Genomic DNA, 15,962 nt, shown 5'->3' with positions numbered 1-15,962 from the left:
ATTAATAATTATTATAATAACACTTTATAATAACATAACAGTTTTCCTAGTGCTTTTAGGTTTACACAATCCCTTACAGAAATTATTTCTGTATTCTCTAATAACGATATAAATAGGTGGCATTGTGCCTGACTTGCCACAGGTTATACAGCCCATAAATATCTGAATTGATACTAGAACTCAGGTCTTCCTGACTATCAGTGCACTTTATCAGGGTGCCAGTCATATGATATTTTTTGCCTTTTTCCCAAAGGCTAGTCTAGTAAATTTTGTGGGTGCTCCTCACCACATTGTTGGTTTCAGGGTAGGATGTTTTTTTTTCAGTCATGGCAATTCATGAACAAAACAGTCAATAAACAAACATTTCTTAGGTTTGATTTAGAGGAATTGCAATTTATAATAATGAAGGAAGGATCTAAAAATATCCCTGAAATACTGATATACAAAAGTCCAGCTTAGTTCCAGAATTCAACTTCTATCACAATCATTTACCTGAATATGTGATTGAGAACTCTAAAAATTAAAAAATTAAAAGGAAAAATGCAAGGAAATGTTTGCTCATTGGCTTAAGTATAGTATCACCTATAGATGTATCATCATCATCATGAAAAGTGCTAATTTTCTTGTGTGTGTGTGTGTGTGTGTGTGTGTGTGTGTGTGTGTGTGTGTGTGTGGTGGAAATTCCTGAGATTTAATTTGGGACAAATTCTTCTGACTGATGTAATGATTTTTTGAAGTTTTGACAGCTGGATCTTCTGGTCTCGTTTCCTCTTGCATTTTATGTTGTTTAAACTCTTCCTTCTTCCATTCATTTCTCTTTTCCAAATGGATGCTTATGGATCTGGAGTAGATCTCTGTCAAATATATCTTTTTCACTTTTTATTGCTACTTTGAGATCCTGTCATATAGCAGAAGTAGCACCAGATTTAAGAATCTGATGACTTAGATTCTAATATCAGTTCAGTCACTAAATGCCTACCTGACTTAAGAAAAATCATATAATCTCTGGAATGTCTTTTTCCTTTGCTAAACAGGAATAATAATCTTTGATTTGCCTAACTTGAGCCAGTGATGAGGATTAAATGAGATAAAAGAGATTAAATGCTTTGTAATCATGAGAGGTCCAAGCTGCTAGCTGACACAGTAGTTAGAGTGAGGGCCTGGAATCACAAGATATCTTCATGAGTTCAAATCTGGCCTCAGATAGTTACTGGCAACCCTGTTTGCCTAAATTTCCTTATCTGTAAAATGAGTTGGAGAAGGAAATGGCAAATTACTCTAATATCTTTGTCAAGAAAATTTTATGTGGAATCACATAGAATCAGACATGATTGAAATAACTGAACAACAACAACAAATTGTCATGTGTTAAATGATCACGAGTTATTTTTGTTATATGATCCTACCATAGCCTGAGTTAGTGAGAGATCATACACAAGTCTTTTCCTGAATAGTTAGTTAGAGAAATCAGGGAACAAAAATCATTTCTGGAGACAGAATAAAGTATAAATGGCTCCCTGATTCTCCTTGATTCAGAGTCTTTCTTTGACAAAAAGCTCCCTATTGAATCTTAGATCAAGACTTGTTACATTAATTATCTGTAGGACTCTGAATAAATCATTTCCCCATATGAGCTTCAGCTTCCTTATCTGTAAAATGGATACAATATTGGAATGGGTTTACTAATTTTTGCTTTCTCAATAGTTGGGAGAGGGGTGGAGTGAGGAGGAGAATTTGGAATTGAAAATAAAATAGAACAAAATAAATAAATGGATGGATGAATGACTAAATGAATGATTGAAATGGGTAAAAGTACTTCAGGGTTATTGCAAGGAAAGCAAAAAAATTATAGGGCATACCTTATAAAACTTAAAATATGTGATATACAAAGACAGGTAATAGTAAATAAAGTGCTTGACCTGTAAGTAGGAAAAACTGAATTAAAATCAAGTCTCAGATATTTACTGTATGACTGTGGGCAAGTCAAACCTCTCTCTGCCTTGGTTTTCTCATCTGTGAAGTGGAGATAATAATAGCATCAACTTTCAAGGATTGTTATGAGGATAAAAGTCATTAATTTTTAAAGTATTTTACAAACCTTCAAGTGCTTTTAATGATAAGTATAATAATAAATGGGATTTACTTCCACTAGTATTTTTGATTGATGCTTGATCTAGCATCAGTATAATCTAGGGATGACTGGTGAGTCACAGGACATAAGGAGAAATGAACTCACCATTTATACAAATCTGACTTACCTAGTTGCATTCCTTTTCCCTTCCTTCCCTGTTTTGTTTTTCCTTCCTCCTCACTAGTTCAGAGACTTCTCCTTGGTCCTTCATGTTTATGATTTCTTGAGCTGACTCAGTTGTTCTTTCTTCTCCCTAGGTCCAACTACTTGTCAGTTGGCAGCAGAGCAAATGTTCTTATGGACAGCCCGGACTCTCCTGGGTGAGCCCAGCCTGTTGCCCCAGCTCTCTGACATCTACATCCCTCAATGTAATTCCAGAGGTCAGTGGAAAAGGGTGCAGTGCAATGGGCCTCCTGAGCAAGCCTTCCAGTGGTACCAGCGGTGGATCACCCAGAACAATGGTGGCCAAGAGCTGCCCCTAGCTGAAGTAATCCAAAGGATGATGAGCTATAAAGAAGCATCCTCTGAGGCCTTCAGCATCTTCATTGAAAAACTGTATGAAGCTGGCCATCAAAATATCTTCCCAATACTCACTGATTACTCTTCCTTCCAAGCTGTGCCAATTGAAGTGTTGGATGGCAATGTGACAATGGCTGGAGATAACATTCTTTTTGACCCATTCACATTCTGGCAGCTACTGACTGGGAAGCTCAGTCGTTATCCTGGGCCCTATACAGATTTCAGCTCCCCCTTGGGCCATTTTGAGCTCAGAAATTGTTGGTGTGTAGATGAGAATGGACAAGAACTTAAAGGAACTCAAGTTGAAACCAACAAAGTCCCTGCATGTAAGTAACCAGAGAAGAAAGACTTAAAAATAGGTGATTGGGGAAGTCACTTAAGGTTTCAGAGTCTTAATTTTCTGATCTGCAAAATGGGTCTAATTTATACCTCAGTAGTTCCCCCAGAGAGCTGTCATAAGGATCAAATGAAATAATGTATATCAATGAGATAATATGCCTTAAGGGGACAGCTTTTAAATGGCAAAGGGAATCTAACCAAGTGAAGAGCTCTTGTGTTCTCTCATTTCAATGCATAGTTTGGTAATAGATGTTCTGTTTTATTTCACTCTTTTGCTTTTAATAAAGGCCAAATACTAGAGAGCAAAGGATTTATATACATACATATATGACCTCAGTTTTCTGGGGTACAAACTATTACTATTATTACCTCTGTTTTACTGATAGAGAGATGGAGAATCTGAGGCTAAGGTACATTCGGTGGCTTGTCTAGTTACTAGTCACCTAGTAAGGATTAGATATAGCATTAATTGCTCATCTCTTGATTTTTATGTCTCTATTAAACCACAATCTCTCAAATTCCCTGCTTAATTTTCCTTCAAAATGGGGTACCCAGAACTGAATGAAATAGCAACAACAATAGTGTAACAGAATGAACACTGAGATCAAATGAGATACTCTAAAATGCTTTGCAATCCTTAAAGCTCTATCTAAATGTGAGTTATTATGTGAAAATTCTTCCCATCTTTCAAGGGAATTCATATAGAAATAGCCCATGGATGAGTTACAATCCTTATTTTTATTAATTTTATTATTATATCAATTATAAATATTAATGTATAATTAATATAATATGACACAATATGATAATTATAAACAACATAAATATATTATATAAATATGTAATATATTATTTTACTTATAGATCTTAAATTATTATTACATAGATATGCTCATATGTATATAAACATATATATGAGATATAATAAAACATTTTACATATATATGTTTTTCACAAATATCTAAGGTGATATAATATTTCATATATATATATATATATATATTCCAGATCTGTCATTTCATTGGTGCTGGGAATTCCTGGTAATAAAATCTCTTCTATCTAAGGAGATGAGTAGCTGTTCTATGATTTATGGTCTTAGAGACTTGGCTGGGGCACTTGAAGGTGAACTGACTTGCTCAGGCTTGGAGTGCTAAGATATGTCAGAGGCAGGACTCAAACTGAGGTCCTTCTGCCCTGAGACCAGCTCTCTATCCACTATACCCTATTATGCTTCTTCATTAATAATATTAATATCAATAGCACAATGTGTGAGAGCTCTTTACATTCTTGGGAAGCGTTATAAGGTATTTGATATCCACTAAATCTACCCTTTGTTGGTGGGATTTCTCCAGGTCCTGGTGCATGCGAGGAGGTGAGACTCCAAGTCATTCAGTTCATTGAGGAATCAGAAGAAATCATCAGGGCTTCCAACAGCTCTCAATTTGCCTTGGGGGAGAGTTTTCTGATGGCTAAGGGAATCCTGCTGAGTGATGAAGAGCTGTCCCGTCCTCTCTCCTTCCCATCCAAGGAGACATTCTCAAACTCCATGTTCCATGGGAGTGATTATGCCCTCCGAGTAGCAGCACAGTCTAGTATGTTTTGGAATCTTTCTTTTGCCCAATTCAATACTCTCAGGCCAGTGGCAGAGGGTGATCTTCTCTAATCTGCTTTCCTCAGTTCTGGGGTGGATTTGGCATCCCTTCTTCCTGTGAGGACTTGCCCAGGTCCAGCTACTAAGGATCTAAGTTTGAATCCAACACTTATTAGTTGTATAGACGTGGGCAAGAAATTTAAACTTCTTGTTATTCAGTTTCCTAATCTGTAAAATGGAAATAATAATAGCCAAAATATTTCCTTCACAGAATTGTGATCAAGAAAGCATTTCACAAATGGCAAGCTATTATAATGATCAATTAGCATGTACTAGGTGCCAGGGACTGAGCAAACAAATACAAAAATAAAATGGCCCTTGTTCACAAGGAGGTTACATTCTATTGAAGAACACAATGTTTATCTGTAGAAAAGTATACAGGATAAAGAAAAATAAAACAATATAGATTAGAAAGGAAGGGCACTAGCAGTGGGAACAGGAAGGCTTCATGTAGAAGGTGGGGCTCTAGTTCAATCTTGGAAAAAAATTCTTTCTCTGAGATAATGGTGAGAAGACAATAGATTCTAGGCATGGGGTCAACCAGTGTAAAGGACATGGGAGATGGAGAGCTGTTTGTGAGAAAGAGAAAAGGAAATCATTTTGGGAGGGTCACAGAATACAGAAAGGGAATAATATATAATAAGACTAGCAATAATAATAATTATAGTTAACACTTCTATAGCACTTACTATGTTGCAGACACTGTGCTAAATAAACACTTTACAATTACTGTTTCATTTCATGCTCACAACAACCCTGGGAAGTGAGTGCTGGCATTATCCCCGTTTTACAGATGAAAATTGCAAGATGACTCACCCAGAATCAAACAGCTAGTAAATGTCTGAGGGTAGTGATGTTCCAACCTATGTTTAAACTGCTCAGGATGGGACAGATAGGTCACTCAGTAGAATAGAGAGCCAGGTCTGGAGATCGGAAGACCTAGGTTTAAATCTGGCCTCAGACACTTCCTAAATAGATGACCCTGGGCAAGTCACTTAAGCTTAATTGCCTGTCCCTTACCACTCTTCTGTCTTGGAACCAATACTTGGAAATAAGCCTCAGATACTTACTAGCTATGTGATTCTGGGCAAGTCATCTTGCATTTTCCATCTCTAAAATGGAGATAATAACAGAACCTAATTGCCAGGGTTGTGTGAGGATAAAAGAGATGATAATTGTGATGTGATTAGCATAGTGCCTAGTACATAGTAAGTGCTATATAAATGCTAGCTATAATTATTATTATTCCTGTATTGATTCTAAGACACAAGGTCGAGGTTTAAATAAATGAACAAAATGATGAGGACATGAGTAGTGACTGTGTGAGAGGAAGAAAAGTGATGAATGTAAAAGGAAATATGGAAGTAGAATTAAAAAGATTTGGCAACCAATTAGATATCCAATCCAAGAATCCAATCCAATAAACATTTTTTATGTACCAGGCATTATGCTAAGTGCTTGCAATTGATAAAAAAGAACAACAGTCCCTGCCCTGTAGGAGATTACAATCTGATGGATATGGAGTATGAGGAACATTGAGAAGTTGAGGTAGCATTGAGATCACAAACCTAAGAAACTAGCAGGGTATTGTTCTCCTTGACAGAAATAGGGACATTCGGAAAAAGGATGGAGAATAACGTGGTCTGTTTTAGTCACTGATTGAAGTGTCTACAGGACATAGTCTGAAATGTCCAACAGGCAATTGGTGGGGAGAGACTGGAGCTCAGAATACATATGTAGACTTTGGTGTTATGTAAATGGAGATGATAAATGAAGTTGTGGTAGCTGCTAATGTTATCAAGAAAGAGATGAGGTCAGAACTTTAAGGTTTATCATAGTCAGGGGATGATCCATCAATGAAGATTGAGAAGGAATGGAAAGATAGGGAGGATGAGACCTTCTTGTGCTTGCACAGCCTATCCTGAAGAGCTTGTGTAAGGATTAAATGTGGTTAATTACAGGAAAGTGTCCTGAAAAATACATTGCTATATATTATAATCTATAAAAATATTCTTATTATGTAAAGCTGTCAAAAGAAGACCAAAAATATCTTGCCACACTGTCCTTGGCAAAGGGTGCTGAAGTCCTTAGTCTCTTTTTTATTATATCATTTGAATGTTCAGAGTCTTAGAAAGTTGGGAGGGGAAGGATCTTCATACCATCCAGGCCATTTACCTTGTTTTAGAGTTGAGGAAACTGAATTACGGAGAAGGAGAGTCATTGATCAAGGTGGCACAGACACAGTCAGAGTCACACCAGTCACACACACATCTTGGTTCTTTGTTCAGTGTTCTTGCCTTGCCACTAAGGTGTTTGGCCTCTCAAGAAATAATAGAATAGAATAGAATAGAATAGAATAGAATAGAATAGAATAGAATAGAATAGAATAGAATAGAATAGAATAGAATAGGATAGGATGGATAGATAGACAGACAGATAGATAGATGATAGAGATAGATAGATTTAGCTATAGAGAGACAGGTAGATAGATTGATAGATGGATAGATATGGGTGGGTGTAGATAGATGTAGATTTGGAGATAAAATAGATATACATACACACATGTATCTAAACTTTGAGATTAGCACATTGAATTTATTGTGTATGTAGAAAATAACTAGTTTCCAATTACAGAACAAATACTTATTTTTAAAATTATGGGTATATTTTGTTTGTATATCTCCTTCATTTTCATTTGTCTACCTTCCTTTCTCAAAAAGGAATCTTGTAAAGCAAAGAAAAAAAACATAGAAAGAAAGGGAAGAAAAGCAGTTCATGCATACAACCATATGTCAAGTTAATAAGCCAACAGGGCCAAGATTTCTTTCTTCTTTTCTTTCTTTCTTTCTTTCTTTCTTTCTTTCTTTCTTTCTTTCTTTCTTTCTTTCTTTCTTTCTTTCTTTCTTTCTTTCTTTCTTTCTTTCTTTCTTTCTTTCTTTCTTTCTTTCTTTCTTTCTTTCTTTCTTTCTTTCTTTCTTTCTTTCTTTCTTTCTTTCTTTCTTTCTTCCTTCCTTCCTTCCTTCCTTCCTTCCTTCCTTCCTTCCTTCCTTCCTTCCTTCCTTCCTTCCTTCCTTCCTTCCTTCCTTCCTTCCTTCCTTCCTTCCTTCCTTCCTTCCTTCCTTCCTTCCTTCCTTCCTTCCTTCCTTCCTTCCTTCCTTCCTTCCTTCCTTCCTTCCTTCCTTCCTTCCTTCCTTCCTTCCTTCCTTCCTTCCTTCCTTCCTTCCTTCCTTCCTTCCTTCCTTCCTTCCTTCCTTCCTTCCTTCCTTCCTTCCTTCCTTCCTTTTTTAAGAGGATTGTCTGGAATAGATTCTCACAGATGTATAATTAACACAGGATCACCAGATTCCCAACATTCAGGGGGTTGTGCTTTCCACTGGAAACCAGCTACCACCTCTGGACCTCATCTTATAGTCAACTGCAGAATCCTATTACTGCATAACAACCCATTCCTCTTACTTGTCTTCTTTCTAACCTTCCTGGACTCTCTGGGAATATTAACTGCCGTATCTTTCTGGGAACTACACCCATGGTTTTCTGCTGTTGCCACCCCTCTCCAAATGACTTTGACCAAGGTGCTATAATAATTAATGATATCTATGAATTTTCACATTGATCCTAATATAGTTTTTTCTTTACAAATTTTCCAGCTTTATCCTTTTATCAGAGAAGCCAGTCTACTCTGGGAGACCCTGTGAATGAAGCAACCATCCTGGGATATCATCCATATGTCCCGCAGTGTGATGGATTTGGTAACTGGGAGCCTCTCCAGTGCTCTGAAAGTACTGGTAAGTAAATAAAATATTGCTGTTATTGCCACCATGGTACCCTGGGTCAGTGATGTGATGGAAAATTTCATGTTATTCATATGTCAGAACCATTTGGTCTGAGTCATCCTGAATTGGGAGTTCTGTGCTGCTTCTAGATGCGAAGTCAACTGCTGGGCTGCTGGAGAAAGTTAAGAGAGAAATGGTTCTACAACATGGTAGAAGACCATAGACTAAATTCTAGGTGGCATTCATCATGACCATTCCCCTCTCTACATTTCAATTTCCTTTAATGTAAACAGGTTTTATATAACTCTAACCCTCTAGGCTTCTATCCAGGTGGCATGGTAGATAGAGTGGTGAAACTGAGTTCAGACTCAATCTCAGATACTTATTAACTCTGTGACCTTAGAAAAATCTCTTAGTCTTAGTTTCTTCATCTATGAAATGGGACATATTATCTATTTCTCAAGGTTACTATGAAGGTCAAATAAAATAATATTTATAAAGTCCATTGAAAATCTTTAAATGCCTTATAAATTCTAGCTATTACTATATACATATGCATTCATGCATACTTGTATACAATAAGAAAATATAACTTTCCTCTTCCAACATACAAATATAGCTTTCTTATACCAGACCCATTTCTGGGTGTAAGTAGAAAGAAAGAAGGGAGATGGTTTCTAATCTTCCCCCAATCCAGAGTTCATATTAGGTCAAAGTAGGCAGCCAGGAACTGTGCAACACGCAAAAGACATAGAGAAGAACCATTTTAATGATTTTTTAAAAATACAAATACACACAATTTTATTTTACTTATCTTACTTTTATTTAAAATTTAAGACATTAAAATATTTTATTTTTTCTAAATATTGATGTCTTTATATCAATAATCAGTATAAGATGAATATTATATATTGACATTGGATTATTATATTTTCATTGTGAGTATTTACAGTTTAGAAATTGGCAAATGCAACAAATGGTTGAAGAAAATGTTAATGCAGATGAAACTTATAAGTGTGAATATTTTTTTCAGAGAGCCAGATATTAAATATTTACCAGCACATCCCTTACTTCTACCTCCTTTACTACCAACCAGATTTTTATGTTATCTTACCCTTTTCAAGTGTTTTAATTTAAGAATATTAATACCGTTTGTTTTTATGTCACCTTTATGGTGAAATATATGTCCCTGCCCTCCTCAACCCAGTGAGCCATCCACTTTTAATGAAAAATAGAAAAGGAAAAATAAAACAAAATACAGATTCGTAAAAAATAACCAACAAGTCAGCCAAGTCTGACAATATTTGGAATGGTCCATACCTACAGTATCCCACCCCTGCAGTGATGGGAAGGAGGGAGGTTTTCTCAGCTTTTCTCCAGGACCAAACTTGGTTTTTATAATTGCAAACTCAATTTCATCAGTTTTGTTTTATTCATTTAGATTAATGTGGTACTTGTATATATTGTTTTCTTGGTCCTGATAACTTCACTCTTCCATCAGTTCATCTCTCTTCTAATGCTTCCCTGAATTCTTCATAAACACTATTTCTTACATGGTAATATTTCATTATATTAATGGACTAAAATTGATGTATTTATCTTTCAAATGAAGGACATTGATTTTGGTTCCAGTATTTGGATATTACAAAAAGTGCTGCTACCTTTATGTTCAGATTAACTTCATTATATTTGGCTGAGAACATCAGAAAGGGTAGGAGAACATTCAATGTGATATGTCCTATACCTACATCTGCATTCAACAGTGATTGGATGTATCCATCAAGAATTACTCTAGACAGGCCCCCTTCTTAGGTATGGGTTGGACTTTATGGTTTCTGTGACCCCTTCCATATGTGAGATTCTCGAATACTTCTGAAACAACCAAGGTGGAAAATGATTTTTAGACATAAGAGCCAATATGATTCTGAGATTCTGAGTCAAGGCATAGATATTGACTGAGAACTAGTGATTGAACTTTAAGCTACAAAACCTTCTATAACTAGGCTTATGATCAAGAGCACCCCTTTTATATTTTACTCCAATCACTCCTTCTGTGAATCCACCCCATGTCCAATGTTCCCTGCCATATTTTGGAATGATAGCATAAACTGAATGCTGTCCTACTTCTATTTAGTCATAGAACCATAGAATTTGGTCTAGAAAGGATTTAAGGGTCATTTACTTGAATCTTTTATATTCTGATGAGGAAACTGAGACCTGGGGAAATAAATGCCTAGACCAAGTTCATAGAAATAATTAAAGGCAGTGGAAGGATTTGAACTCAGATCTTTTAATCCTAAAATCAGGTTTTTTTCCCCAATTCAATTTTGCTGTCACATACCATCTTCCTATGGATAACTGGCTTTTGTAAAAACGTGCTAAGAAAATAAAACAAAACAGGCTTATGTGAGAATAGGAAAACAAGGTCTTTTCCACCTGGTTTGGTATTTAATTATCCTCAAAGCTAGGCTCAATTCTGGACATCCTGGGGAAGAAAAGGTCCATTTCTGTCTACAGAATCAATCTGAAGGGCTTTCCTAAGGCTAGAAAGAGCACCCCAAGCTGTGGTCTGAGACTTCTACAGAACTGATCTCACCCATGGAGAAAAGAAATAAACCCTCTTGGGTCTCCCTTCACACTCCCCTTAGGGATGCCTTTGGCATACCAATGCTCTAGACAGAAAGGGTGCTGCCATGTTCCTGGCTGTGAAAGGTTAGAGCTGGTGATGTTTTCTGATGGACCAAATGCATGGGCTTCCCATTCAAAACTTCAGACATGATTATTTCTGATTCAGTGTTGGCATATTGGCCCTTCTTTAAAACTAGTGTATAGTTGACTAACACCAGGAAAGCCCCTATTGGTCATAAAACTACCACTATGAAAGCAGTTGATTAATTAATTAATACTGGATTAGGAGGCACTGCCATGAGATTGTATCTGGCACATACATTTTTAAAAACCCTACCTCATGTCTTAGAATCAATACTGAATTTCTATTTCAAGGCTGAAGAATGGTAAGGGCTAGGAAATGGGGTTTAAGTGACTTACCCAGAGTCATACAGCTACATAGTGTCTTGAGGCCAGAATCTATGATCTCTAAGCCTGCCTTTCAATCCACTGAGCTATTTAGCTGCCCCCTCACACATACTTCATGATGCTCACTCATTCATCATATTCTTGTCCCTCCCCCTAAATGCTTGATAGTTTATTATTGTTTTCTTAATAAAATTTAACTCAAAATCATAAAATCAATAAATTTGAGTTAGAAAGAGCCTCAGTGGTCATCTAATCTGACTCCAAAACAAGTCAATCTCCTCTGTGTGTAGTATACAATCTCTGTGTTGAAGACTGTCAGGAATGGAAGCCAAACTCAATGCTTTAGATTTCATTCAGTTCTCTTTCCATTTTCTCTCTCTCTCTTTTTTTAAAGCTGGGGCAACAACTGTACTTCTCCAATTTCATGGTACCTCTCCTGTTTTCCTGATATTTTCAAGCATCATTGACAGTGACCCAGCAGTCACATCTATCAGTTTTTTCAAGACCCGATGATAGTCATTCATCTGATAACTTGAATTCATTAAGGGCAATTAGTTTCCTCCTTATCACCCTAATTATTTTGAGTAATAACTCTGTTTATCATTTCCCCACTAAGATTTCCGGTGTAAAAACCATTCATCTTTGTGGAGAAAATAGAAACAAAATGAAAATTGAATTGCTTTACTTTGGCTCCAATGGCAGTTATTGTTCAATCCATCCCCAAAAAAGATCCTATCCCTTTTTTAATCCTTATTTTTCTTCCACTGTAGCTTTAAAAAAAAAAACAACTTATTTTGTTGGCCTTGGCTTCCCTTGCCAGCCTCAGCTCATTTTGAATTTAGCATTCTTGAAACTATTTTTACCATGCTATAAAAATAGTTTACTACTATGTGTCATGCTGTCTGATATCCAGGCTTGCTTCTGTCTCCTGTATATTGCTCTTTAAAGTCTAAGTTGCTGATGAATCCTTTTTATATGTATGCACAGAGGTGTCCTCAGATAAATCCCCTTTTTCACTTTCATTGGAATTGTTTCCCTTTCTTTAGAATTTTATTCTTGGCCATATCCCATCCCTCTTGGACTGACTTCTTCAAGTATTTTAATCCATAGAGAATCCACATTTATCTTTTCCCTGGCACCTTTGAAGTCTGATTATCCCAAATCTAGGATATGGGTCAGATTAAGCTTGGATTTCTTATCTTAAATCTTTAGCCTGGCAGTTAAAGTCCTCTGTAATATGGCTCACACAGTTCTTATAACCATTAATACCTCAGAGTGATGCAAGAGAAATAATGGTGATTTTGAAATCTTGGACATAAGTTTGATTCCAGGCTCTACCACTATGACTTTGGAAAAGTCACAGCCTATACACCTTAGTTTCCTTTTCTGTAAAATGAAAGGACTAGAATAGATGACCTCTAAGGTTCTTCCCAGTTTTAGATCTATAATTTCATGATGATTTCTCTTTATCTCTGCAATTTGTGTCTGACTCTCCATGACCTCATTTGGGGTTTTCTTGGCAAAGATATTGGAGTGGTTTGCCATTTCCTTCTCTAGATCATTTTACAGATGAGGAAACCGAGGCAAACAAGATTAAGTGACTTTCCCAGGGTCACATAGCTAGTAAATGTCTGATATAATGCAATATCTACTCATCTTAAAAAGTCAAGATCTAATGAATAATGTTGGAAAATGATCAAATAAAATAAATGTTTAAAAAAAAGTCAAGATCAATTCTTTCCTTCTTCCTAAAACTTTCCCTTACTATCAGTTAAGATGTTTTTTGCATATTACATATTTGTGCAAGCTGTCTATTCTATGAGAATTTAAATTCTTTGAGGGCAAGGACTGTTTTTCTCTTATCTTTGTATTCTCAGAGCCCAGCACAGGTTCTGGCATACAGTATATACTTGATAAAGGTTGTTTATTGATTGATAGATTATATATATATATATATACATACATATATATTATGTCATTTGGGAGATCTCTTTCTTGCTAGAACCCTAATAAAATGTTCAGGGAACATGACATGAAGCCAGGTGACCAGGATCTAGGATCTGGTTACCCTAGTTATTTCTTGGGGCACTTTGAGCAGATCATAACTATAAAATGGTAATCAGTATTTATCCCTAGGGTTGTAGTGGCACTCAAATGAGATAATAAAGGGGTGAAGTTCCTTGTAACCAAAAACAAATGTTGTTAAGTAGCTGATATAAGCACTGTTGTTCCCATTTTACAGATAAGGGAACCAGGGCTCAGGAAAAGTAAGTGATTTATTTACCCAAGGTCATATAGTTAGCAATAGGTGGAGTCAAGATTTGAATTTAGTTCTCCTGATTTCCAGGCCAGTGCTACCTCTTATATAAATCTGTAAAAAAGGGATATCAAGGTATTTGTGAAGGTAGGGGATTGGGCTAAAGGCCCCTTTAAATACTGGAACTATAAATTTTTGAGAAGCTAGAGGAAAGAAGGTTCAAATGGGATTTCTTCTAAACTGTACATCTAGAAGAAAAGTCAGAGAATCGATTGACTTATTTACTGGAAAGCACAAAGAAGTTGTTAAATCATAGCTTCTGTTGGTTTTTCTCCAGGACACTGCTGGTGTGTGGATGAGAAGGGACAGTATGTTGCAGACTCCTTGGCTGCTCGCTCCACAAGATTGCCACAGTGTAAGTAACAGTTGCTGGGATCCAATATCTCATCATGATTTAAGTGCTATATCAGTCAGTTCAGTTCAGTTGGTTCAATTTAAAGCTAATGTCAAATCTACAAATATCCAATTAGTTGCCCACTATGCGCCACGGCATGGTACAATGACTGGAGTCAGCTCTGGATTTGTCCTCTGAGGACCTGGGTTCTCTTTTTGATTATTCCCTTCCTCCCTGTGTGACCTTGGTCACATCCATTCTGCCTCTCTTAGCTTCAAGTTTTCATGATAGATAAGTATTTGAAGGACTTTCAGATGTAAATGGGATTCAGTCTGTTCTGTTTGGCCAAGAATCAAGTGTCATGGGAGGAAGTGACAAAGAGGCAAATTTATGTTAGATAGGATGGGAGAGAACTTCCAAACACTCAGAAGTCTTGGAAATGGACTGGCCTGACTGAGGTGGTGATAACCATTTGTGGATTATGTTTTACTGAGGGAGTCCTTTTGGGTATAGATTGGATTAGATGGGGCCCCTTCCAATCTTGAACTAACATGACCATAGGAAGTTCTTCATAAATGTCTATTGACTGGAATTTTATCAAAATAAGAAGGTCATTGTGGGGGAGGGGACAATTTAGCCCATTTTAGTCAGCCATGTTACCCTCACAATGGAAAACCAAGGTCTTTTTTTTTTCTCCACTTTAGTCATTGGTAGAGTGGTTTTCCAGTATCTGAGGAAGGTGGATCCAAAGGGAAAAGGTTTCATTTTATTTAAAACTTGGTAAATAAGGCATCAGTTCTTTTTTTTAGTTAATTAATATTTCATAAGGCATTAAAATTTTATGAAGGATACCTTTAAATCTCCAACAGGTCCCTCAGTGTGTGAGAAATCTCAGACTAATGGGTTGATTTCCAATTGGGAACAAGGTAGTGCTGAAGGCAATGCTTCTCCAGGAGACCTATTCACCCCATCCTGCCTAGAGGTAAACCATGGGATTGGAGGAAGGGAAAGGTACTATAATTGGCCATTTTTCCAATAATTTTAGAGGTTTTCTAACTTCTCTGAGGAAATGCATAGTGTGGGATAGTGTGGAAAATGCTGCATCAAGAACCAGGAGAAGGAGGTTCAAGTCCCAATTTTACTCTTTACTCTGCACCTCAATTTCCTTATCTATAAAATGGAGATAACAATTTAAGTGCTGTCCATCTTGCACGATTGTTGTAAAGCATGACCTTTATATTAAATGGTCAATCTCTAAGGTACTTTCAAGCTTATAAAACATTTAGTTCCTAATAACCCCATTGGGTACTACTACTGTTATTATACTCACTTTAACATGGAGGCTTAGAGGTGGAAAGACTTTTCCCCACAGCTTGCTAGTCTCAGAGTCTGAATAGGAACTTAAGTCTTCTGACTGTGAGTCTACTTCTCATTCTATTATCTCACATGGCCTTACTCTAAAGGGCTCTATCAGTGTGAGGTGATTTTACGAGGGAAGATTAATAGCCCAACTGAGAAAGCTTGAAAGAGGAGAGTCAAGAGAACTGCTGTCTGATAGCCCCAGCTCTGCTACTTGTGTAAGAAAATACTCTTCTTACAGATAATATGCTAGGGTGAAAGGGGAGAGAGTCATGGATGGACACCTCAAGATTTAGGGTACTTGAGGTTACAGAGAACCTTCTCCCCTAAAAAAACCCTTACTCCCTTCAGGGTCCCCTCACCCTTATAAAGATTATCTGACTGTGTTTATTTAACTAAAGATTAATTTAATAACAAGTTCAAACTGGGAAGGTATCAGGGTAGAGGCAATAGGCATTTGCCCTATTCTTTGCCACAGATTGGGTTTGAGTCTCTCTCAGCTT

General features: G+C 36.7%; 1 protein-coding gene across 1 annotated transcript in view; it reads left to right on the top strand.

The window, feature by feature from the left end:
* Nucleotides 1-15,962, top strand: part of TG (thyroglobulin) — a 384,892-nt gene that overhangs the window by 25,484 nt on the left and 343,446 nt on the right. The window contains exons 10-14 of the mRNA XM_056821020.1: nt 2,389-2,976; nt 4,342-4,581; nt 8,288-8,425; nt 14,044-14,121; nt 14,970-15,082. Of these exons, the coding sequence (XP_056676998.1) occupies nt 2,389-2,976; nt 4,342-4,581; nt 8,288-8,425; nt 14,044-14,121; nt 14,970-15,082 (1,157 nt within the window). The remainder of the gene's footprint in view (nt 1-2,388; nt 2,977-4,341; nt 4,582-8,287; nt 8,426-14,043; nt 14,122-14,969; nt 15,083-15,962) is intronic.

This window comes from Monodelphis domestica, chromosome 3 (genome assembly GCF_027887165.1).
Source record: "Monodelphis domestica isolate mMonDom1 chromosome 3, mMonDom1.pri, whole genome shotgun sequence".
NCBI classification, from domain to species: Eukaryota; Metazoa; Chordata; class Mammalia; order Didelphimorphia; family Didelphidae; genus Monodelphis; species Monodelphis domestica.
This window is presented reverse-complemented; position numbering and strand designations above follow the sequence as displayed.